Source organism: Anastrepha ludens, chromosome 5, assembly GCF_028408465.1.
Source record: "Anastrepha ludens isolate Willacy chromosome 5, idAnaLude1.1, whole genome shotgun sequence".
Taxonomy (NCBI): Eukaryota; Metazoa; Arthropoda; class Insecta; order Diptera; family Tephritidae; genus Anastrepha; species Anastrepha ludens.
This window is the reverse complement of record NC_071501.1, coordinates 118,779,229-118,805,496: the sequence shown is the minus strand read 5'-3', so window position 1 is coordinate 118,805,496 and position 26,268 is coordinate 118,779,229. Positions and strand designations below refer to the sequence as shown.

The 26,268-nt window shown below is 40.8% G+C and overlaps 2 protein-coding genes across 3 annotated transcripts in view; both read right to left on the bottom strand.

Annotated features, from left to right (window-relative positions):
- Positions 1 to 6,479: 6,479 nt before the first annotated feature.
- LOC128863043 (probable peroxisomal acyl-coenzyme A oxidase 1) lies at positions 6,480 to 11,922 on the bottom strand. The gene is made up of 2 exons (XM_054101940.1): positions 10,707 to 11,922; positions 6,480 to 8,005 (listed from the first exon to the last, which is right to left on the bottom strand). Exons 1-2 carry the CDS (start codon positions 11,675 to 11,677, stop codon positions 6,946 to 6,948), a joined length of 2,031 nt encoding a protein of 676 aa, XP_053957915.1. The 5' UTR covers positions 11,678 to 11,922; the 3' UTR covers positions 6,480 to 6,945.
- An 11,820-nt stretch (positions 11,923 to 23,742) lies between these two features.
- Positions 23,743 to 26,268, bottom strand: part of LOC128863727 (protein YIPF5) — a 35,940-nt gene continuing 33,414 nt past the window's right edge. For both annotated transcript variants that reach the window (XM_054103036.1, XM_054103035.1), the window contains exon 7: positions 23,743 to 24,096. In XM_054103036.1, the coding sequence (XP_053959011.1) occupies positions 23,934 to 24,096 (163 nt within the window). In that variant the 3' untranslated portion in view covers positions 23,743 to 23,933. The remainder of the gene's footprint in view (positions 24,097 to 26,268) is intronic.

Here is a 26,268-nt window from a genome sequence, read left to right as displayed (position 1 = left end):
CGCTCCAAAGCTTTAAACGCTGAAAACTGAAACTTTAAACGCATTTTTCTCGAAACTAAGTTTTTGTATACGGTGTACACGATATCTCGAGTTCTGATAAATGAATCAGCTTAAAAATTTAATTATATATTCTCTGTAATAGTGTCTCTCGTCTGACATAGGATTTTTTTGATATCGTTATTTGTTAAATTGTTATAAACAATAGTAACAAATAATCTGGCTTGCCTTGCTACCTATGAAATAAATAACCTTTCTCTCTGCTTCTACTGCTGCTGCCGCTGTGGTTGCTGCAATTGCAACAGCTGCTGTCGTTTCTGGGCTTTCCTCTCCCAGTCAATGTGGTTGAGCCTCTTCATTACTGTAGCACCGAACGTCTTTGCGGCGTCCCATTTAGTGATGGTCGAGCACATATCCTGGACAAATCTTGCGTGGGATGGCGGGTGTTCGAATGCATTCGCCAGCACTGCTCGCTCTTCATTGAAACGTCTGCAGTGAACGGCCACATGTTCTGCACTCTCGACTGTATTCGAGCAACTCGGGCAAAAAAGGCTGTCAGCCAGTTGGAAACGGTGTAGATATTCCAGGAAGCAGCCGTGTCCGGTAACTATCTGAGTTAGGTAGTAGTCATTATCGCCATGCTTCCTATTCATCCACCCTTCAAGATTTGGCATGAGTTTGTAAGTCCACTGGCCTTTCGTTGACTCATCCCATCTTCTTTGCCATTCGGCCATCGATCGCATCCTTTCTACCGTCCGTTTATCAAAGTCTGTATTAAATTACGAAAAATCAAGACATAAATATTTTTTTCTTGGAAATTCGAACAAAATTTTCACTTTCTCATCGAAGACTTCTTGTGAAATTAAAAATTCCATCTTAACATTTTATCTTCTTTACTGATTTAGAAGATAATTTTGGAAGAGTTCTTTGTTTGTTCAGCCTATAGTGCGGATTCAAGTTAATGCACAGGAAGTATTTCATGCCTGCTTTTTCTTTTGCTTATGCTTTTTAATGTTTCTTATGCTTTACGCCTTCTTAATTTGTAGAGCCAATGCAGCTTCGGCTAATGAGCTTAAGGATTTGTAGTTAGTTACCTTTCTCTCTCAAATACACACATACATAAAAAGCTGCGATTAACTAAGATTGAAACGTTGGAGCAAACAAAATGTACACACAATGCAAAGCAACAACAATGGCAGTGATGTTTTTAATTTCGCCGTACTTGAAGGAGCCCAGCCCGATACGCAAAGGGAGCAATGCACAAAAAGGTGGTATTTAAGTGTTTTTCCACTAATGAAGGGCTTCATAGTGAAAATTAAAAAAGTGAAACGAAAAGAAATTTGCTAGTTAGCCAACTGATCATTTTTTCAAACCACAAATATTTAAAATCGGGTAACTAACTGCGCTGCAGCAGCTCTGCACTGGCTTAGCCGGCAGAAAATCAATTGCAACATGGAAGTGTTCGTACCTCCTAAACGCCAACTCACGCCAACCCGATCAAGTAGTTGCCATGGCTTATGAACAATTAGTGCGTTTTTATGCTGAATTATATATTAAAAATGCGAAAATACGCTAATTAGCAAAAACCATAATGAAACTCGCCTCTCTCTTGGATTTCAACGGAAGAGTCCTTTTGCGTTGGACAAAGCCAAATTGCTGTGGGGCGGAGGAGCTGAGGGCAATGCAGTGAGCGCGGCATAAGTTGGTCACTTTGCGTTTATTATTTTGCATATAAAAATGGGCATGTGTATGTATGTGTATGTGTGTGTGTGTACGTTTGGTAAGCGGAAATGACGAGTTGGCGAGGGGTAAGCGAGCATGCGTAAATTTTTATTATTTACTTGGCAGCAGCACTGCCACCATCAGCGTTTGCATAATTATTACGAAAAAGAACAAGCAGAGAATAACAAAACAAATGTTAAATTGTACAAGTGAAAAAATTCAAAATATGGCAACGCACTAACGAGTCTTTATTAATTACGCAAATACCCGAACAACACGTCTGACCGACCGACCGACCGACCGTTCACTTCACCACCACCGACACCGCCCCGTTAACTGCTTTGATTAACGACTAGGCGACGAAAAAAGAATTGTAGTGCGGACGTACGGTGCGGAAATGAAGAAAGGTGGCTGGTTTGGGCTCTTGTTCGTTACTTGACGGGCAGGGGAGCGCAATGTGCGCTGAATGAAAGTTGCTTTTTACACGCTGCAATTAGCAGGCGAAAATGTAAATTTTATTATTACGGTTATTTGCATAAAAGGGCAAAAAGAATTGTGCGCACAAACAAGCATAGCGGCGAAATGGAAAAAGAATTATATGTTTTTAAATAAAATAAAATCAAATAAGTGAAAACCGCTGTGAACATTCGTATGTATGTATGTGTGTATGTAAGTGTGTATACTTGTACAGCGCATTTTCCCCACTTAACCAAATCACTTAAGAGTGCTTCATAATTGTGGGTTTCTTAAGTTGGTAGTCGGAGTATTGATTGCGAGTGACAAGTTCAAAGAGTTCAAAGCAGACTTTCTTGGCACAGTTTGGCGACGACGACGACGACTACTAAGATGTATGTATGAGGTAAATTCCAAAGTAGGATATATATATGGGGCATTCTTCGCCAACCGGACACCCCCATCTGCCCAGAACAGTTTTTATAAAAATAATTTTTCCCTATGCCGAAATAAAAGCTTGTCATGTACTTTAATTTGTCATGTGGCACTTTTTAAATATTCAAGATGGACGACGAATATTGACATGATGCTCGGGGGTTTCTGGGTTCGCTGCTGAATATAAATATTGAAGGAAATTGCTGAAATTGGAATTTTTTTTTCATAATACAGGATTTTTTTCACAGTAAAACTTTTTTTTCTTCTGGAGAATTGGAAAATCTTTTAATAATCATTTCCTTTTTGTTTGAGATTTGGAAGGAATGGCTTTTTAGTATTTCTGGTACTGGTGCTGCAGACTCGAATCTTTTGTTAAGCTTCCAACATATTTGTCAATATTCGTCGTCCATCTTGAATATTTAAAAAGTGCCACATGACAAATTAAAGTACATGACATAAGCTTTTATTTCGGCATAGGGAAAAATTTTTTTTATAAAAACTGTTCTGGGCAGATGGGGGTGTCCGGTTGGCGAAGAATGCCCCATATATATATTCCCATAGTTCCTAGATGAAACATAGGGCCTCAATTTGTATGCCTGCTTGTGCTACTGCATGGCATACCGCTTGTAGTTTAGCTGAAGCATCTGTGTATTTGTGCGATAGTAAACAAATGTCGTCCGCATAGTCTAGGTCTTCAAGTCGGCCGCATAAGCCCCAGGAAATGCCCCTGCTGACCGCACACGCTTGTCGCATTGCTGGGTCCAGGACTAGGTTGAACAAGAGTGGAGATCATACATATCCTTGTCTAACACTTAGGGCATTTTCGTATTTCACGCTTTATGATTTAGAGTGTCGAACGCTTTCTCGAAGTCAACGAAGCAGAGGTAAAGAGGCGAGCGCCACTCAACCGACAACTCCACGATCACTCTCAAGAAGTTTACATGATGGACGCAAGAGCAGTGTGGACGAAAGCTTGTTTGTTCTTTGCGTAGTCCCTGATTCAATAAGTTCGACAGCCTTTTGTGAATTACGTGTGCTATTACTTTGTTCACCATGCTTAGCAACGTTATTCCTCGCCAATTATTGCACGGGAGACGGATGATATCCCCCTTATTTTTACTCAGATGGTATTCTTTCAGAGCTCCATATGTTTTTCAATAAGGGCAGAAGAATCCGAGCGCTTATCTTGGGGACAGCTTTTAGTAGTTCCGGATTGATGCTAGCAGACCCGGGAGCTCTGCAGTATTTTGGAGACTTTATCGGGGCATATCGTGGAGATGTCACGTCTTGCAATGTGACTTTGGCAGCTACACGACAGAGTGGGCTGCAAGGGTGGTGCTGATACTAGCTTCTTATAATAGCGCTCCTAGATGTTGACTTGCTTGCCCTTAGATGCTCTTGGCTCACCGTCGTCGTCTTTGAGCGGCTTGGCCGTTTTAAAATTTGTGTTTGTTAATTGTCGTATTTTGCGATAAAAGTCTCGAGCACGGTTCGCTTCCGCAGCAGCCTGCGCTGTAGTAGCTAGGTTGTTGTTCCACAGTCTTTTATCAGATCTGGCACTTTTCTTTATTCGTCTGTCAATCATTGCTGCAACTCTGCCTTACAATAATCTGGTTTTCGCGCAATTTAGCTGGTTTTTTATTATTCTGTGGTCGTTTATATTAGATGACATGCTCGATCGGAGATCCAGCTCTTTCGCTTCTGCGCCTTGTAATCGATGTGGTCTTCCACAGACTTCAAAAGTAAATATACACAATTGGCGCTTACACCCTTTTTGGATGTTTAACCGAGCTCCTCCTCCTATTTGTGGCGTGCGTCTTGGTGTTCTTCCACAAATGGAGGGCCCTACAGTTTTAAGCCGACCCCGAGAGGCGACTGCTATTAGAAAAATCTGTTTCAATTATTTGATGCTGATGCACGGAGACTTGAATCTACACACTTCCAAATGGTAGTCGCGCACCAACCCGTTCGGCAACTGCGGCCACAAAGCCGCCTGCAAAATGAGATCTCTGAGCCGTTGCTTTATCGAGGTGAAGAAGCTACGAATGGTTACTCCACAATTTTAGTCTTTTGCGGCGAGTGTTCCCACTTAAACACTACAGTCCTAGTCCAATGTCTATTTATTGGTAAGGATTGTGATCCAAAGAAAACATTTGTAATAACTAATGTAATAGAATATTTTATATTAAGAAGCAGTTTTTACTTTAAAAAATCATTTGATTTCCTCTCATCCCCAAAACGTCGTGCATAAAGTTCTGCACCGATCCAATATCTCCGATGTCCCCACGATGATTTTCATGTACAATTTTTTTTTACTTGTTCGATGTTTTCGTCAGTCAAAGTGGTGATAGACGAGCACATCGAAGCCCATAGACACTTTGTACCACTCGAATAACTGCTCTTTCGACATGGCCAAGCCCTCTAACTCTCGGTTGGAGCAAAGGTCGTCTGTCGATTCGTTTGTATATTGCGTTTGAGGTAGGTAGGCTGCTAACCTTCTTAGGTTAGGTTAGGTTAGCAAGGTTGCTTGTCTAACACAAGAAATTTCGTGGCCCTACGCCGTATTGTGATACCTGGATTTGATTTCGATTCCCTAACTAAGTTGCTTAAATCACTTAGATCTTTTGAAGAAGGTAACTGGTCTCTCCAGTGAGACATTTGCAAATTTCCCGGGCCTTCAAAAAAATAATCGCCAAGATATTTGGCACAGCTTCTTTGAAGTGCACGACACTCACAGAGGAGGTGTTGTACCGACTCAATTTCTTCTTCACCTCCACAACTCCTGCAGAAGTCATTGTGACGTACTCGCATTCTACTGGCTAGGGTACCAATAACACCTGTGTGGACGCTAGTAGTTGATCTTTTGAATCCAAGCAGACATTTTGTCCTTTTAGGGTTCAGTTTGGACCGGGGCACTTTGGATACCCTGCTGTTAATAGTCAGAGGCCAACTGCTATTGGTTTCCGCGATTGCAGTCAAGTCAATCGCAGTATATGGTTCGTTGAGAGGAATGCTTATGTCCCCTACCACTTGCTAAAGGTCAAACTCAGAGCCCTTCCTTGCACACTCATCCGCTCTTTCATTCTCCTCCACTCCAGAGTGGCCGTGAACCCAAAAAGTGCAGTGTTGTGTTGTTGGATAAGTGAGAGCGAACTCCTGCATTCTTTAGCACATCTTGAATTGTTGCGCGTTGAGGTCTGTGCCTTGATCGTTATTGACTATGAACAAAAACGGTAAGGTTTGCTGGAGGTAAGTCCATCAGTCGTACAGTTCTTGTTGCTTGGTCTATAGCGTAGATCTCAGCAGGTTTGACGCCACACCCGTTTGGAAGTCTAAAAGAGCAACGTAGGGATAATTGTTCCGACTGTACTCCCGATCCAGTGTCATTGTCTATCTTTGAGCCCTCACCTTTGAGCCTTCCTGCCTAAGCTTAACATTCTCAAAACTCCAAAAGGGCTCTCTAAATATAGTTGAGATTTGACATAGCGAATTTCGAAAAATACAGAACTTGGTAACAAAGCTATTATAAACTATCAGATAGATATTCCTAGCGATAGATTGAGTTTGACCTTTTTTAAACTTCTCTTTTAAAACACCTTTCAAGGAGGCACTTCCCAAAGCTATCTTTTTGATGTGATTTCCAAGGTATAAATGATTTCCAAGACCATATTCTAAGACTCACAAAAGAGAATTACATCGACCTTTTGTTTGGCTGGGAAAGCCTACTGGGAGAGTAAACAGTTTTTCTAAATGCATGCATCCACACTAGAATTATATTTTTATATGCGGGCGAGTAAGAGTATAAAAATATAACTTTACAAACACCATTAAAACAAGAAACTAAGTACTACCATAACATCCATTTATTTAGATAATAAAAGTATCAAAGTAAAAAACATTTTATTACAAATAAAGAAAACTTTATTTGCATACAAAATTTTAATTTTAATTCAGTCTATTTGCTAAAGTTTTAACCAGCATTTGCGTCCAGTACCATTTAACACTTATCTCTTATGAAATAACTCACAAGTCTTATGCATCGTAGAATTTTTAGCAGCTTACATTTACGTTTGGAACAACAGTAACCTGCCGTTTTGCACCCGGGTCTGGCCAGACTGCCTTTTTTTCTTTGGACGTGATTTTGACATATTTCTGTTATAGGCAACTACTTGAGCTTTCAAGTAGCTTCCTACATTTTTTTTTTCTATCGATTTATGGGCATACGCTTTTAAAGAGGATCCTCGAACACGACGAAAAAAAGCCATACCCGGGAGCCCAACCGCTGTTTTCAAAAAAGATGTTCAACGGAGAGCTAAACGCTGCAAATCGAAACCCTTCCTACAATTTCGCTTGCATCAGCGGTTTTAAATGCGTCTCGAATGTCTCATTCACAGTTGCCTGATTCAATGGACTCTTACGCGCCTCCTCCATTAGACGCTCGTACACACGTCCATCATAGCAACCAAGCGTGGAACCCAACACGCGATCGTCGAAATCGAAACCATCCACTACAGCGACGGCATTGGGGCGCAAGTCAGCCAGCAAACGTTCATAACGAGTCTTCATTTCATCTACTTGGTGCGCATTAAGCGGAAATGCCAACAAAATATCACCTAAACTCGTTAAACAAAATTCCAAAATGAACAACTCTGCCAATTGCATCAGCACCTCTGCCAAAATTGGTTTCATCTCTTTACAAAACTTCTGTGTTTCCTCCAGTACAATACGCGCTAAGAATGCACGTCCATGTAGCGTTGCCGCCAGCGTCAAGGGTATACCCGCTTTATTGGCCGCCGCTTGCTCGGACCTTTCTACTTTACGTTGTTGGCGTTGGTGCTCGAAAGCAAGTCGGATATTCTCAGTGGCGGCTAACTCCAGCAGGCGCACCAAAGTTTTCAGCTCGATAACTTTACCCCACTTAGGACGCGCCGCATTGCGCAGATAGGTAACGCTGGATGGCAACACTTTCCGCTTCAATCCATCCACATATTGTTTGATGAGGAAACGCGCAGTTTGCAGCAGTAGCACTGTGTTTTCACCCTCATATGTGCAAGTAGCGGTGACGACCCCATAAATTTGTGGAAAGTTCGATGAGCTCAAGTAGCCGTGTCCACCGCAAGATTTGCGCAGAATCTCCACACCCTCCTCGGCTTCAGATGAACAGACTGCCTTCAAACAGCAAGACAACGCATGTAGCTCAGGCAAATTACGGCGCTCTCCAGCATCCAGTTCCTTAATTACACTCTGGTATTTCACCCAAATAACATCAGCCGCAATGCGAAAAAATATACCCTTTGCGATTTGTGGAAACAATTTCGCCTGCTGTGTTGTATGATCCAATATTTGCGGCTCCGGTTGATCAGGGGCAATGGGGCTCTGTCGTCGCACCGCTGAATATCTGTTTTGGGAAAAAATTATAAATATGTGAAATATTAGTGTAGAAACTTGAAGATGAGTTGCGACTAGTGAGGCACCAGAAATTTTTTTTATTTTAGTTTTTGTTTTTTTTGATAACGATACGGGCCATAAGGATTACCTATTTAATAACCTATTTAATAACTGAGTTCCCGAGTTTGAAAACGCTTATATCTCGGGTGCTAGTAAATTGCAAGAAGCTCATTATCACCTCAGAAGATAGTTAATTGCCATATGACGCGAAAGTAAGTGTGTTGCCACTAATTCCATCATTGCTCGCAAATACCGGGCCGAGAATATTTCCGTATCCATTTGATATGGGTGCCAGGGCATAGTGACATGCAAGCGAATTGTAAGGCAGGCAAATTAGCGACAGAGTGCACTACCACTCGCCTCCCTCCTAGTATGGAGATTGTGGGTATACCCCTCTCAACCCACAAACTGCGTGGTACGTAGCATTACCACTTCAACCAATAAGGTGGGTTGATAGTCTGACATGTAGCGCTACAAAAAGAATTTGGGCGGAATAGCATGACAGGCACTCAAAGGCGCTACTTCATCGCCTAAGAAAAAACGTCTCTATGTTAGTTGCTGTCTCCTAGGTCGACATGCTCAAAGATAGAATGTACCTCATTTCGACTATTGCAGAAGCTGTAAGAATGAGGAAGAGTCTGCCTCACATCTTCTTTGTCACTATATCGCGTGGCATACCAATAGGTTTAGATACTTTGACTCATCGTTTGTGAATGATACTGATGAGTTCGGGATTATAAGTGTCAGCCAGATCATCCATGTAAAACAAAATATTTACCGAGAAGCCGCAAGTGCACTGCTACTCTGGTATCACAATGGATCGGCAACGGTTTAAGTGAGTTGGTTTAAAGTTTGTCCGGCCTTCGCTCGAATCAGGCTTGAGGTCTTTGGCACTGATGTGCTAAGAAGTGACCACATTAGCTCCTTGACACCACAAGGTGGACTCAGACTTCTTGGGAGTTCGGATAGATTTAAAGAAAATTAAAAAAGGGAACCCGATTACAGTACAATAGACTTAATGTAGTCTGAGTGCTGTACTTGCTAGTTGTCCCGTTAAAAAAAGATACCAGACAAAAATATAAAATATGACAAAAACGGGTTTTTGCTCCAAGAAATTTGATGCTGAAAGACATTTAGACTGGCGTTAAACTTTTGCTCTAAGAAATTTGATGCTGAAAGATGTTTAAACTGGCGTTAAACTTGAAACCAACCATATGAAAAAAACTTAGTCTGCCTCAGTCGGCTTGTACAATTACCCGTTTTAACGAGAATTTTCATGAGATTTCGCCATAGTTTCGCCCATATTTAAACGACAACACCCCCCGTATCATCTTTGGTCTATGTACAATATTTCTTAAGTTATTGTCATGCACCCTTTATTTAAAAAAATCTACAGTATAATCCAGATATCTCCATCCGAAAGCTGTATTTTGAGTGTTGTGCTAGGGCTATCTTTCCCATGCATGCTGGATTGAAAGGAGGAAGGAATCTGCATGGACATAGGTACTTCTGCTTTCCCCGTCGGATCCAAGATGGAATTTAGAGTTGGAGCGAGGGTATTCTCTAGATCAGCCAATATTTTAGTCTCCTTTCAACTACCGAAAACTAGTAGAGTTTTTCAAGCAGAGGTCTTCGCTTTTGGAAGGGAGACATAAATATATTTTCCGACAGTCAGTTCTTCAGCCTGGATTCCGTTTCTCTCCTCCCCTACATCAACAGCACTGGATGGCTGTAGATGGTTTTTCTTCCTTTAAGTTTTGACATTTTTCGAAGGTATGGTCTGGATTATGGTATCAAAACAGCACTCTAGTCCTCCTTGATACACTGGTACTCTTGCTATCTAACCTCCCTATCTATCTACATATATCCATTGGCGCAAATCACATGAACTTTGTAATCCTATCACATCGCCACTGCAAAGATAAAACTTTAAGGCTTGTCTCCGCCATATTCTCACCACTTCCAGCAAAACCACAAAACCAACTAATATATGTTCCATTTAGTTTTAAGTGAATAGTGAAAGAGCGGAGGAGTGTGCAAGGAAAGGCTCTGAGCTTCAACGAGTGTTGGAGGACGTAAGCATTCCTCTAAGCGAACTGTGCACTGCGATTCACATGAGCGTAATCACGGAAACTAATAGAAGGTGGGCTCTCACTTCTAACTGCAGCGTCTCCAAAGTGCCCTGGTTCAAACTGAATCTTAAAATTGCGAAATGTCTGCTTGAACTCAACGGAGCAACTACCAGCGTCCGCACAGGTGTTACTGGTACCCTAGCCAGTAGAATAGGAGTACCTCACCATGACTTCTGCAAGAGTTGTGGAGATGCCCTGCAACTAAAAGAAGCAGTGCCAAATATCTTGGCGATTATTTCTTCGAAGACTTGAGGAATTTGCAAAATGTCTCACTGGAGGGATTAGTTACCTTCTTAAAGAGATCTAAGTGGTTTAAGCAACTAAGTTAGAGGATGGAAATCGAATACAGGTATCACAATGGGCCTTGGGGCCACTGAGTGTCTTGTCTTAGAGAACCAACACAAAAAAAAATGATGCTAAGCTCACAATAAGGTGAGCAACCATATAACTTTATGGTTTATATTCTCCAATAACTCTTATATATAACCTTCGAGTACACGAAATCTTAGTTCTGCTCACCTGGTAGCAATGGTGGCCGCCTGCAGTAAACCGAATGAAACATCGCGCACGATCATTACACGCACAAACACCATAGTGCCATAGGTAAGCAATGGATCAGGGCCCTTCACGAAACGCCCATTGGCGCGAACTTGCGCATTTTTCATCAACATTTGCGTACGCGGTATTCGGACATCCTTGAGACCCAGAAATCCATTGTTCACCCCATTCACACCCATCTTTGGCCCGATTTCGCCCACATCTACACCCGGCTCCGGTAAATGCGTCTCAGCATTGCGTATGCGCACCAAAAACGGATGTAAACCATAATGTTTCCCTTTTATATACAACTGCGCCATGATGATCACCATATTGGCGGCTTGTCCCAAACCACCAGGCCACCATTTATAGGCAGTAAGTGTTGGTGTGTTCAAGACAAACTCTTCACTCTGCACGTCGTAATCGGCGCGCGTCTCTAAACCACGTATAAAAGTGCCATGCCCCAGCTCCGTCTGCGCGTATGTGCCAATAATACCATCCATACGCCAAGCGCGATCCAACCACTCACGTTGCTGCTCCTCTGTACTCTGTCCCAATAATGCCGGCAAAAACATGGCGAAATGCAAGCGCAACGGAAAGCTTTGCTGGAATAGCGCTGTGCCTAGTGGACCGGACAGCAGCATGCGAAAATCATGCAACGACGCTATGGCACTCTGTTGCTGCGCTGTGCCATTGGAGCGAGCTTTTTTCGCAAGCCAAGCGCGTAGTTTGGTCAGGAATTTGCAAGCTTTAGCGATTGTGTACTCGTAAAGTTCTTTGTGTGACAGCAACGACGTGTGCTGGGGATCCACAAATTCGGCATCTTCTAAAAAGAACTTCTCCAAAGCTCTGCGCTCACGCAATGCATCACGACCGCCAGCCCACCACTCTGCAAAGTCTTCACACGAAATTGTTGCCGATTGCCGTTCGCGCTGTAAATCCACATTCGCCATTGCTTGTGCACTTTATTTCGCTGATCAGTGGATTATGCGAGTATTTGCAGATTTAATAAACGCACGTAAACAAGACTAAAATTAGAAATTCGCACTATTGCTTTGACTTGAATTTATGCGGTAATTAAATTGTGTTTATCAAAGCGAAATTTGCAGTAAGCGAAGTGTTTGCACTACCAGCCACACCCATTGCGTGCGTACAACTGGCTAAGAAACTGGATTTGCGTATGGTATGAATTGTTTTTGTGCCCGTGAGAGAACTGTGCGCTCGCTTATCACTGAACTTTGGTTCAGATAATGTGTTAGTATGATATAATAATACTAACGAAAACCCGCCTGTTCCGCTGGTCGTCTTTAAAAAAATCTAGATTAATTAATTAAATTAAGCCGAAAAATACTGTGTGTTTTTGATAAAAATTCTCGCGCATGAATAGTAATGAAAGAAGTTTTAAATAGTAGTAGCAATTAAAAAACGTTTGATGTGATTTACTTTATTACTTTTTTTATTGTAATGCTCCTTGGTATACAATATTCTTCGTTTTTCCATGCGTTGTTGAATAAATGAACAATACCGATGGCTTATCAACTCTTGAGCATGAAACATAAAGTTGGCCATGAGAAAAACATGGGTATTCTAAATCAATACCACAAATTGATAAAGTTTGGCCTTGTGACTTATTAATAGTAATCGCGAATGCAAGGCGAACAGGAAATAGAAGACATTTGAATTCAAACGGCATATCCGATGGTATCATTGGTATTCGCGGTATTAAAACGTCTTCACCAGAGTATTTTCCATTCTAAATTGTTGCTTCAATGACGTTATTCATCAATCTCTTAACTGTTAATCGAGTGCCATTACATAGTCGTGGTTGATTTATGTTTCTCAACATAATAATCGGTGCTCTTATTTTCAAGTTTAGCATGTGTGGCGGTAATCCAGGTAAATCAAGGGAATTCAAAAATTCAGTGGGATAATTTACAATATCATCTTGATTTGTAACAGTGTCCACGGATCGATATGTTTGTTCTGGACTTGGTATGTTAGCCAAAATAGCCGCATTCATTTCATTCACATCTTTATTTTTTCCAGCCATGATGGCTCGTTTGGTTGTAAAGTTATTAAGTTATAAGTTAAATTATCGACAGGAACTTTGCCATTTCCAATATCCAATAATTGCTGTGAAAATTCAGCAACTGATGGATCAATTTGCATTAGAACACGTACATTTGTAGTTAGTTTCAGTGTTTGAACATGTCTCCACAAATATGATGATTTCAAACATGCAGCCAATTCATCTGCTACAGTTGCTCGAGGAATAACAGGCAGTGTTTGTCTAAAATCACCTGCCAGCAGCACTAAGGCCCGACCAAACATTTCATTTTTAGTACGTAAATCTCGTAATGTCCTATCAAGCGGTTCCAGTGACTTTTTACGTGCCATCGTGAGCTCATCCCATACAATTACGTGTGCGAAAAAGCGGAGAAGGAGAAGAGAACTGTTCTATTCCAAAAATGCTCATTACAATACTCTTTTTTTTCTAGCCATGGAAACAACTGATGGCTTCCCCTTGTCGGCGTGATACTTTTCGCTTATACTACGAGTATTGGTAAAAGAAAGATAGAATATCACACCGACAAGAGGGAAGGAATATCAAATCAAATATTTGATTTCCGCATTAAAAACTGTTGTATATGCCATTCTGATAATGCGCATTTTTAGAGATTTGGAAATGTGTTGGAATTTTTGCCGAAAGTACTCAGCATTGCCCTGTATGGTAGTTGCATATTTACAGGGTCCGGCACTCGAAGTGTGTTTGGAAAATTACTTTTATTCAATTCAAAGCAAAAAATGTGTGAAAATAATACAAAATTAAGACTCAATTTACTTTTGCTCGATATGACCAACTTTTGCTTTGACTGTGGCCTTGAGACGGTCCAGAAACGAATTTTAAGCTGCCCGAATGTGTCTTGCAGGTATTTTGGCTCACGCGCGGACTATGGCTTTTTTCAGCGCCTCGAAGCTGGTGAATCTTTTAGTTCCGACCTTTCTCTCCAAAATGGCCCAAAGAGAATAGTCCCTCGTATTTGCGTCTGGTGAATTTTTTAGCCATTCTTGGTTTACTCGAGCTTTGTGAGACGGTGCCGAGTCCTGTTGAAACGTCCATGGTCTGCCATCGAAATGATTGTCTGCCCACGACTCCAAAACAACCCCCAGAATACTTTCCCGGTAATATTTCGCATTTACCTTGACGCCAGGCTCGATAAAAACGATTCGAGAGTGCCCATCTTCATCAGTTACAGCGATCCAAACCATTACCTGTGGCGAGTGCTGGCTCCTGGTGGCCTATCGATGACTCATTTTCTCGTATGAGCGGCCGGTCAAATAAGCCCTATCGTTTTGAGTTTACAAATTGCTCAATATGTTTCATCCAAGCGAAACAACTCCTTCGCTCTCTCAAGTCTGACTTGTTGCTGCTTTGGTGTGAGATCATGCGCCTTTTGGATCTTGTAAGGCTTGACTTTGAGATCATCTTTCAGTATGCGGCGGATGATATGGTCAGACATTCTCAGTTCTTTCGCCATTTAATTGGCACTTCGTCGGGGATTTCGCTCAAGTCACTTCTTCACTTTTTGAACCATTTCACGTGACTTTGCAGTCTTTTGATGACCACCTCCATGACATTTGGCGATGCTAAAAGTATCATTGTAACGAGCAATGGTGCGAGCTCGAGCTCACGAACAATCGCTGGTTGTGACTTTCCAACCAAATATAATGCAATCGCACTATTTAGTTTAAAATCCATTACTGATTTTCTTTTTTCGCGTTTACTCTCGCCGAAATACCTCCGCACGCTTGTAAACAATACTCTGGACTGTCATTTTGCTAACTAACAGACAACTCTTGCCCATGCATCTTCCGCCGATTGTGGAAGATTTGTGTTGCTGGAGATCAAGCAGGGAAAACCTCTTTCCAACAGATATTACTTTGGGCTCAATAGGCAATTGAGAAGAACCAAACTGACACTCTACAAATCTCTCATCATTCCCGTCCTGCTGTATGACGAAGAAGCATGGACGATGTCAACAGCAGATAAGAAAGTTTTGGGAGCTTTCGAAAGAAAAGTTCTCAGTAAGATCTTTGGCCCGTAACATCGATGGAACTGCGAGCTGTATCAGCTATACACGGGCATGAACATAGTTAAGTTAGTGTAAAATTTCAGCAGCTACGCTCGCTTGATCAGGTCACCCGAATGAACGAAGCCGCTCCAGCAAGGCGAATCTACGGCATGGTACCCCAAAAAGGAAGGTGAGTAGAAGAAGACACATCTACGTTGGAAGAACTAAGTGGTGCAGCGCCCATTAGCGCTCGATATTTCTAACTTGTACAACCGAGCACAGGACAGAAACAGCTGATGCGCTATTTTAAATTCGGCCAAAACTGGCATACGGATGTAGCGTCACATTCTATAAATAAGTGAGTAAGATCATCATCATCATCATAGCATCACGATTCTGGGTGAACCATTGCTTCCGTTACAATTCGCCTCCACGTCGGTCGGTCTTCAGATGTTCGTTTGATATCAGATATGCCGATAGCTCCAAAGTCGCCGGCCTATTCTTCTGTCGCCTTGTGGATATATTTCGAAGATCTTTTTTAGAGTTCTATCGTTGCTCATTCATAAAATGTGAGGGACCGTACCATCGAATCCTTTGCGCTTTAATGTACCTGGCTACATTTGCACCCCTGATAAATGTGTCTAACTCGTCGCTGTACCGAATGCGGTAAGCGAAGGCTTCAAGTCGGGCATGCCCATATCTTTTTTCTTAGAATCTTGAGAATCTTTGTAAGTGATGACGAATTTATTCTCCCAAGTTGAGTTACATACCCCAGTCACAGTAGCCACATTCTCAGCCGTACAACAACGGTGGCTATGAGTCTTGTCCACTAGCCCGCCAGTCCTAGGAACTTTTGCACCAACTTGCGTATAGCAGTTTAGTGCCTGCCCCATTTGGGCTACATTAAGAAAAAAAGTCTGTTTTGAATAGGAGCTCTTTTATATTTTAGAAATACTATTAGAGTTAACTTAACCAACTGATTTTCATTTAAATTTCACCGAAATTTCTACCACACAACACTTACCAAATTAATGATTCCTCTTTTGCTGTCCTAGTTATGGCTCTGGGCGGTCTCCGAAAATATCTTGTAAAAAAAATATTTAACATAACATTTCTGTTATCTCAGCAAGGCTTTGCAAAGTGAGTTCACTCTATTCAGAGAGTGAGTTCACAAGCGTTGCTACAACAACAATGGCATGAGATTTTGAGCTCCGTGAAAACAGGCAGTTAGCAATATTTTTCCATATTCCATATTCCATATATGTACATACTTATACCTACATATATTCCAATATTCTCCAAAATTTTTCAGAGGTAAAACGACTCATTTCCCGGAGGCATGAAATAATTCAAAAATAAAATTATATGCTGGGTCACGCTCTTTTTTTTTGTATTTCAAAGGTAACAAGAAATTTGTAAACTTTACATTTATTCCCCATTTATGTGCTCAAAAATTACATCCTACAAATGTACGGAAAAGCAAACTAGTAAAACGCTTAAAGGCCTTAGCGAATACGATAACAATGCAATGCAAACAGCAGCAGAGAGAAATTCAACAAAAATTAAAATGCTAACAAATGACAATCAAAAACTACAAAAAGTGGGTACCAATGTTGTAAGAATTCTCTAAAAAAAAGCATTAAAAAACAACAACTAAATGTATTGCAGCAAAAAACTCAATTAACCAGTATTTCTAATTGAACGAATCGCAAAAAGTGAAAGCAAAGCATGAAAATGAAAAATGGAAAAAAATACAAATAATTGGAACGAGCAGACAAGTTAACAAATGCGTATGGGTGCATACATACATACATACATATGTAAGGCGTTTTTCAGTAAGAGCGCTTCAACTTTTTTTTTGAATAAAACACAAACGGTTTGACTTTTTTAACTAATTTTTTTTTATTATCGAGTTTGAACATATACATTTAAGTATGAAATTCGATTTCTTTGGCATGACCACCGCGAGCACGTTTTACGAAGTCCAATCGTTGAACCCAATTTTCGACCACTCTTTTGCATAAATCGGCCGAAATTCCAGCAATTTCGCGTTCAATATTGGCTCTGAGCTCACAAGTCGTCGCCGGCTTGTTACTGTAGACCAATGACTTCACATAACCCCAAAGAAAATAGTCTAGAGGCGTCAAATCACACGAGCGCGGCGGCCATTCGACCGGTCCATTTCTGGAAATAATGCGCTCATCGAACTTACTCTTCAACAAATCAATTGTAGCGTGTGCTGTGTGGCTTGTGGCCCCGTCCTGTTGAAACCACATGTCGTCTAAGTCCATACCATTCAATTGCGGCCAAAAATAATCGTTTATCATGTCGCGGTATCGATTTCCATTCACAGTAACGTGGCGATCGTTCTCGTCAACGAAAAAATATGGGCCAATTACGCCGCCGGCATGTAAACCGCACCAAACAGTGATTTTTTCGGGATGCAACGGTGCCTCATGAATCACGTGTGGATTGCTTTCTGCCCAGTAACGCATATTTTGCTTGTTGACAAAGCCATTGAGCCAAAAGTGAGCTTCATCACTGAAGATGATTTGTTGGAAAATTTATAAATTTTCATAAAAAATTTGCACGATTTGTAATCGTTGCTCAAGTGTGTAGCGTTCCATGATGAAATGTATACGAATGAAGTTTACAAATGACAAGCGAAAAATAAAAAATATTGCGTCGTTCGCCCTCCCTTTCGGAAAAAAGTTGAAGCGCACCTATTGAAAAACGTGCATAAAAGCATAAATGTTAAAGATTTGTAACTGGAAAATTTAGTTTTGATGTCACATAAATGCATGAAATTTAAACAAAGAAAATGAAAGAAGCTTCTGATTGAAAAATTTCAATTCATATCAAAACCATTTTTCATCATAAATGGCGTCTACTTATTGGCTTGAGCATTGAGAGCCACTCTCTCGACAATGCGGGCAGGGCTAAGCTCCAACGCTTAGCATGCGTGTGCATCACGGGAGCGATGCGGTCCTGCCCCACCACTGCGATGGAGGAGATGCTCGATCTGGCACCGCTTCAGCAATCAGCCAAACGCTTCCTGTTAAATATTACTAGGTAAGGCTTCGGTAAAGGGAAAATGATATCCGCTTAGAATATGGAATTGGTGAGTGTGCAACTCGCACTTATCCAGCTAACCAGAGATGATATAACTAAGGTCATCAAATTCGAGAAGAAGTTCAGAATTGAACTGTACGAGGAGGTAAGCTGAAATCCACCTGCATTTTAAAGTAAACTCCAAGAGTGTACGTTGCACTGGTGCACAGGCTGCTCGAAGACGCCAGAAGGGATACATAAATATAGGATAGATTTGGCGCTTACACCCTTTATGGGTGTTTGGCCGAGCTCCTCCTCCTATTTGTGCTGTGCGTCTTGATGTTGTTCCACAAATGGAAGAACCTACTGCTTTAAGCCAACTCCGAACGGCAGATATTTTTTTGGGAGGAGTTTTTTCATGGCAGAAATACACTCGGAGGCTTGCTATTGCCTGTCGAGGGGCGACGGCTATTAGAAAATTTGTTCTTCATTTTGGTCTATCACCGAGATTCGAACCTAAATTCCGAATGGTAGTCTCGCACCAACCTATTCGGCTACGACGGTCGCCAGAAGGCATAGGCGTTGGAATATATGGCGCCAAAACCAGAGATGACGGAGGTGTATGCCATTCTGAGCGACAGTCAGGGGGCACTCAAGGCTTTGTCATCCTGTGAGATTATGTCCTCTTTGGTTCGGGAGTGTATCGAAAAACTGAATCTACTAGGAACGTACTAGCGTATCCGACTAATTTGGGTTCCAGGACACAGTGGTATAACTGGGAACGAAGCAGCGGCGGCATTGGGAAGAGAAATCCCTTCCTTGTTTCGGAACAATACACCATCAAGAAGAAGCTAAGCAGTGAAGAGCTAAGGGAGGTTAGCTGGCACCAAATTACGAGGGTACGCCAGGCGAAATCCTTACTGGAGAGTACAACCAAAAGAGGTTTAAAAATCTCTTAACTCCTTCCAAGGATAAACCGAGAAGTCCGTGAAGGGCACTCTCATAAGTCATTGGATACTGCGTAGTCATCTGCACAGGATCGAGATATGGTCCACCGGCTCATGTCATTTCTGCGACCAAGCCCAGTAGACTCCTATGCACCTTCTCGTTGAATGCAGCGCTATAGCGCGGAGAATGTTGAGACATCTCGGCCAACTGCAGTCAGAAGAAAAGCTAATACGCTCAATCCAACCTAGCTCTATCCTGAGCTTAATAAGAGAACTGAGCCTAGATGAGGTTGTGTGATGAGTAGAGGTCACAAAATACCAGGAAGTACAATACAAACCTCCAATAAATCTAAAGTCTAACATACTGCTACTTCTACCTACCAACCGGAAGGACTGTGCTCTGAATTTTTAGCCTTCATTTCACTGAATCGACAGATAGTCTCAAAGAGACCAATTTCGTCTAATTGATATCTCAAGCTACAGTGGTCTATAAAGTACCCAGGTAAAAGTCTTAAGTCTACTCTGCTGAGCTCTGCTCTAGCTTATCAGAAATTCCTCTGTTCGGCGTTAGGAATTGTTTCGCTTGTCGCTAACGGATATAATTTCGCCAGTTTTCAACGAATTTCTTCTCCTCCTGCTGAAAAATTCGTTAATGTGGCTTGTTCGTCTTTTCCACCTCCGCCTCAATAATCCTTCTCCAAGTGTCAGACGGCCTTTCTCTGCGGTGGTTGCCCTGCGGGATACATTTAATTGCATGACGTCAACAGAATCATTATTAGGTCAGCGTTGTGTGTGGCCAAGCCATTTCTGTTGCCGTAAAAAGAATAGGAGTATGCAGAAAGTCTGCTAAGATCTTTTAATGACCTTTCAAATCCCCACTTTTGAGATCAGAAATGTTTTTTAATCTTAAAGTACTCAAACGAGCTTCTTTTCCACTTACAATGGGAAACGGTCGTATGCATTTATGGTGTTTAGTCTTATCCGGGTGGGGATATAAGTTATTGCGCCGAAGGTTGTGGGCTCGGTCCCAAATTCTCTGCTTTAATCATTTTCCGCAAACTAAAGAAATCCATTATTTTTTCTTAAAATGTTTGCGCAAATGGCTTAAAACTGGTTTATGGTGGATCTTTAGTTCCTTGGCGATGCTGCGGCTACTCACATCCCGGTCAACTTGGAATATTTATGTGATGTTATCCCCATTTTCGACATTATTGACTTTTCCTTTAACATCAAAAATGCCTGAACGGAATCGATGAAACCAAAATTGCACGTAATTCGCTGTTACAGAATCAGCACCACAAAACACCATTCACAATTTCAGCGGCCTTGCATTTTCCTCTTATCAAAGAAAAACTGTGAAATTAACCGAGTTTCCCTTTGTTGAACGCATTTTTAACAGCCTGTACCTCACAACTGAAAGGAACAAACAAAAAACAGAAAAATATTTGTTTTAGTGTGAAACACTCGTATCACCTTGACACCAGCATAAACTTTAAATTAGCTTCAGGAACCGAATTGCTCACTCTCAGTGCGCACCGGCCTCGCCCACGTCATCCTCCGGCGTCCTCTTTTCCCTTGTGGGTTTCATTCAAATGCCATTTTGGCTTTGTTTCTGTTGTCTTTGCGCAGCGTGTGGCAGCACGCATGCAGCTTCATTTTCTCTTTTTGATCTCCAGATTAGTGGATGTATCGCTGGTGAGAGCGAGAAGATTTTCGTTTAAAATGGTAACTACTTAGGTCCCCTAAGGAAATATCCCTTAAATAAATATTTATAAGAGTTTCAGATCTTTTTATTATTTGATATTTTTTTTTACCACAAATTCTAAATGCTTGCTGGGCTTATTCCAGATTTATACAAATCAGACATTTTTTGCAAGCTCATAAACGGCGATGGGCCAAATTTGAATGCATTCGAGTGCAAAATGAGCAACAACAAAACACTTTTCTACAAAACTACACGTAACGAAAAACTGTGACAAAATGGATAGAAAAATATGTATGTATGTACGTGCAATTCAAAATAAAATAAATTTTAAAACTTTAATTCAATCAGCAACTATTACATATTTATATAAACAAATTGCGGCAGAGCAATAAAAAACAAATTGATCAACTGCAATTTGGGCTGAACAACAATCATTAGTTTTTTAGTTTAATGAAAGCAATCAACTTCGGAAAAAATTTGTAAACCTATTATTTGAAGCGAATAGCTTTTTTTATTTTTTTAATTTTTTGCTGAAGAATAATAAAATTTTTTTAAATTGACTTTTTTGTCCAAAACTGATGAAGGTTTTTTTTGCTCAATCATCATCTTTTGGCTCTAAAGCTCTTTGTGAGCTTTGGCCTGCTGCACGTGGGACCTCCATACGTCTCGAACGCTTGCGATTTTTTTCCAGTTCGTTATCCTAAGTTTCTTGATGTCGTCCTCTAGTTCGTCGGTCCATCTTGTTCTCGGCCTTCCTCTTGCTTTAGTGTTGAACGCTCTGACTTTTACGATTTTCTTCTGCGCCCTCGAACCGTCCATTCTTGTAATGTAACCCAGCCATCTTAACCGCTGCGCTTTGATGAAACCTATAACATTTTCGCCCTTTATCAGTTGATCTAGCTCGTCGTTCCATCTTATCCGCCATTCGCCGTGATTTTTGATTGCTCCAAAAATTCTTCTGAGTACTTTTCGTTCGTTTTTGCTCAGTGGTTTTAATAATTTTTTTTCTTATGATTCCTGACTCGAACCTTAGGAGCCTAGAGCAAATTAAGTTTTGGAATGAATTTTTGTTAAGGGGGCCTCTTATCAGTGGGCTTCAAAAAATCGATTTTTTTTCTTACTGCAATCGATTGAATTGAATAAACATAAGTCAAAAACTGGTCATTATTCATTAGTGAAGCATTAAAAACCAAAAAGTTATCGTTTTTATTTAACAACAGAGTAAAAGCCAAAAAATTATAAATATTGTTGAAAAAACTTGAGAAAATCAGTGAATGAATTGCTTAAATAAAAAACCTGCACATATATTGTAGAAAATCAGTTTTTAGAGCAAACCAGTTTGGTAGGCTATTCTGAATTTTCAGTCGAAGAAAGAAGGGGAAAGAAAATGCAAATACTCTCACTTTGACAATCAGACAGGAATCGGCTCATGAAACAACACCACTTTGTATTGTGGTTTCCACGACAGTCGGTTCTACGTTACCGAAACGACCCGGACTTATATCCAGCCAAGGACTGTCACTCCAGCAGCATTCCCCGTATGAAAGTATGGGGAATGTTTATGCTGCTACAACAACAACATTAACCTATTTTTTATGGATCAGGACTTAAAATGCCTATTGCATCATCGAAGGCTGTCATCGCAGCAAAGGTATATATGTCCGGAGACTAAAAAACGTCCCCTCGTTTCACCCTGCTTTCACTGCTTTCGCATTGCTTTAGAGCGGCATTCCATCTTCTTCATTACAGTCTGTGTCAGAAGAAAAGAACCGGTTTTTTTCTTGAAACTTCAAGATATATTTCGTTCTGCTTTTTGCTGCGTAATAGTCCCACTCAAAGACTACGACGCCAGTGCTAACACAGCTCAGTGTCGTTCGAAACTTTTCCGTAAACGCAATCAAACAAAAATAAGTGAGAAGTACGCGAAGCGTTTTGAGGCGGTATTTTTTGTACGCATTCGAAAAGGCCGAAATTATCTTACGACACGGCTGCAAAAGTGATTAAAAACTCAAAAAAGTTTGTTGTGATATGGAATCCACGGTATAAGGCGTACAAAAATCTTGAGTGACGACAAAAAGGGGGATAAAGTGATCGTCCAACTTTTTAAGCGGGACCCTTCTTTGCGACTACGCCATGCACGCACAATTCTTGCTAAGAAGGGAATAAATGTGAGTATCAACAGCATCGAACGACGCCTGAAGGAGGCGAACTCATCACCAAAACTACTGCTCTTAGAAAAATACATTGAAACACAACAAAACAAGAAAATGGCGTCACAGTAATGGACTAACCTTCCCAGTCCTCAGACGCCAACCTCATTGAAAATGTGTGGGGAATTCTGAAAACGCATCTTGCCGGAAGGCCAGTCCATGATTTAAAGCAACTCGTGCGTCAAGTTCGCAAAATCTGGTACTCTTTGTCGACGAGCTACGCAGAAAAGCTGGTTCAAAACATGCCGAGAAGATGTCAGGATATACTCCAACGATGGAGACTACACGGCTTATTGAGTAATTGAGTAATTGTTACATAACCTGAAATATAGCAAAAAAGTCGTTCACTTAACAAAAGAGTTTCTCTTAACAAAGAACTCATAAATTAAATTGTACATAACCATAATACATTTATTAAAAAATAACCCACATTTTAAAAACAATTTGTCACGCATACAAAGTTCTTTAAGTAATTCAATAAAAATTTCGTATTTTATTGTCTTTAAATGGGCATTTTAGTACGTTTTTATATCCAAACAACACTGAAGTAGTGAGAGAGAGAATTGACTGCTGGAAGGAGAAGAACACCAACAATAACCGGGCAATGTGACCAGACGTTAAAAAAAGTAAAGCTAAATAAAACTGAGTGAATTATTGATCTAATTTAAAAAAAAATGCACATTTTACAAAATTATAAACATTGCATTTTAATTAGAACAGGCCAGAAAAATGGCATGAAGAAAAAACTAAATAAACAAAAATAAATGCTAAACCAAGTTACAAAAATGGTAATCTGGCCATACTGGTGCCAACAGGACGTCACTCATTGTCAAATTTGCGGAGAGCAAAGTAACGGTACCACGATTGGCGCCATCTCATTATTCTTCACACTATGCATACCTGTGAAATTGCACCATTTTCCTGAAAATAATCAGGTTATCTCTTTCTTGCTTTGGCTCTTTCGCATTCGCCAGCTCTCTTTTACTTACATATATATTACATACATACATATATGCGTAAAGATATGTGTGCTTAAATTTATCAGTAATTTATTATAATATAAAATATGAATTCAAAAACTACAGTTTTTTTGTAATTTCGTTCGCTGTTTTTGTTTAGTTTTTTTCTTGTTACTTTCCTCATATCGCCACCATTATTATTATCAATGTTATACATTTAATTTTTACTAGGCCACTATTGTGCTTGGTTGCATGGTTTTGTATTTAAAAAATCGTAATCAACGCAAAAACGCCATACAAGAGAGCACACGGATACGCGATCAGCACTTGTTGATGGTCCATTGAATAGGCCGTCACGAAGAGCTTCGATGCAGACATTGCGCACCAGAGTATCGCAACGCCAGCGACAATTAGTCCCAATGTACCCCTGAAAAAGATGTAAAAAAATAAATATATAAATAAAGAATAGAAAATTATAGAAATTAAAAAAAAAAAATTAAGTAGGACCTTATACAGTCTGTCTAATGGAAGGCTAGGTAGTTGGTTGGTTGGTTGGTTAAAGTGGTGATTCTTCCAGAATCCAACTAGTGCTTCCGCGCCATTTTGTTGCCACATCCTCGTTACCAACTTGTTTAACGGTTATTTACAGCATGACTATATCCAGTCTGTGCGGTTTAAGAACCTTATTAGGTTGTTGACGTGTAAGCCAGACAGTTGTTCGAGATTCTCGAACAGCGGTCGGCCCAGGGTTAACATTCTGTACCTCCATAGGCCAGGGCATTCACAGAGGAAACGGAAGATTGTCTCCTTTTTCTCCGGTTGTTTACAACTGTGACAGTATGTATTGTGAGGGATACCCATTTTGGCTGCTTGTTCTCCGATAGGCTAAAAGCCAGTTATGACTGCCGTTAGTCTCCAGGCGTCCCGTCGTTTCATGCTTATTAATGTCGACGATTGCTTGAGGTTGTAGGTGGGCCATAACGTTTTGCTAATTTTGCATTTCGTCTGGGCTTTCCACCTACAATCCGCGATTCAAAGGTATTTTTGGGAAATTGCACAACTGCACCTAACGGTGTGAATACCGATTCTGGCAGAACGTTGTTCATGGCAGATCCCCCTCTTGCCAGTTCATCTGCTTCTTCGTTACCTTCAATATTCCGATGTCCCGGGACCCAGATTAAGGTAACTTTATAGTTTTCACTCAAGATGATGAGGCTATTACTGCTTTGTTCCACCACTTTAGATGTTGTAGTAGCCGAACCCAGTGCCTGGATTGCAGCTTGGCTATCCGAAAGAATAGCGAATTGCCAGTACTTCCGCCTGGAAGACACTGCTGGTATTAGGGAGACGCACAGATTTCTCAATTTTAAGTCTGTGAGAATATATACCAGCTCCAACACCGCAGCCCATTTTACTGCCATCTGTATAGACTGCAGTGTCGAAATTGTTTAGAGAGAATCCCTTATCCCATTCTTCCTTAGATGGAAAGAGAGTGGCAAAATTCCGATTGAAAGTTACCTAAATGCACTCATGGTTGCTGTCTTCTTAATATGTAGGTCTATTGGAATAACGTGTGTCAGTGCATTGAGAGCCTCTCGAGGACATGATCTTATTGCACCGACCGTTAGGTAGTGCTGATCTATAAAAACAAGCTTACTTAGACTTCTAGGATCCATTGTGTTGCCAGTGCTATGCATCTGGAGAAGACATTTATTTATGTAATTCTGAACGCACGTCTTCGTGAGTTTTACCAAGCCGTTCGGCCTTTTGTCAACAATATAAAGTTTTTCCAATAAGAAGTGTTACTTTGATATTAAAAAAAAAAATACTATTTTTTAATATAAATGATCGGATGTTTACTTCATTATAAAGAGGAAGGTATGCCGTTGTCGTAGTGGAAAATAACATCAGGCAAACGACCACCACGACCACGCTTACACGACAATATCCTTGTCATGAAATTTTCCATAACCGAATTGCAAAGTGGCTGCCCAATTTCCTCGATAGCCTCACGAATTCCATCTTTGAGGTCTTGAATCGACCCAGGGCTGTTGGCGTAGACCTTCTCTTTCACGTGGCCCCAAAAAAAAAAAAAGTCACAAGGTGTTAAATCACAAGATCCCGGTGGCCAATTGTGATTACCTCATCGAGAGATAATACGATCCGGAAACTTTTTCCGTAAAAAATCAATGGTTTCGTTGTTTGTGTGGCACGTAGCGCCGTCTAGATCAATACCTTCCAATTCCCGTAAAAAATCGTTAATCATCTCTCGATAGCGCAATCCATTTCAAAATAACAACTGTTATTGGAAAACCCTTTACTTAAAGGATGAAAAATATGTCGATCCTAGGCACATTTGTCGAGTCCTACAAAGAACAGGACAGTGACAAGATAGGTGTTCTAAAATACCCTAGCATTCGCTTGGTTGCATTTGCTACACGCATCGTTCTGGACTAACCCCCTTTTGGCGGCGAGATGTGTAACGGCGGTACTCAACCCTATATTTTGTAGTCTTTTCTAGAGAGTGATAAAATTAAGTTTGCAGTTTTCGTATTCCAAGTCCTTGGCACAATTATGGCAGTTTTGTACAAGGCAGAAT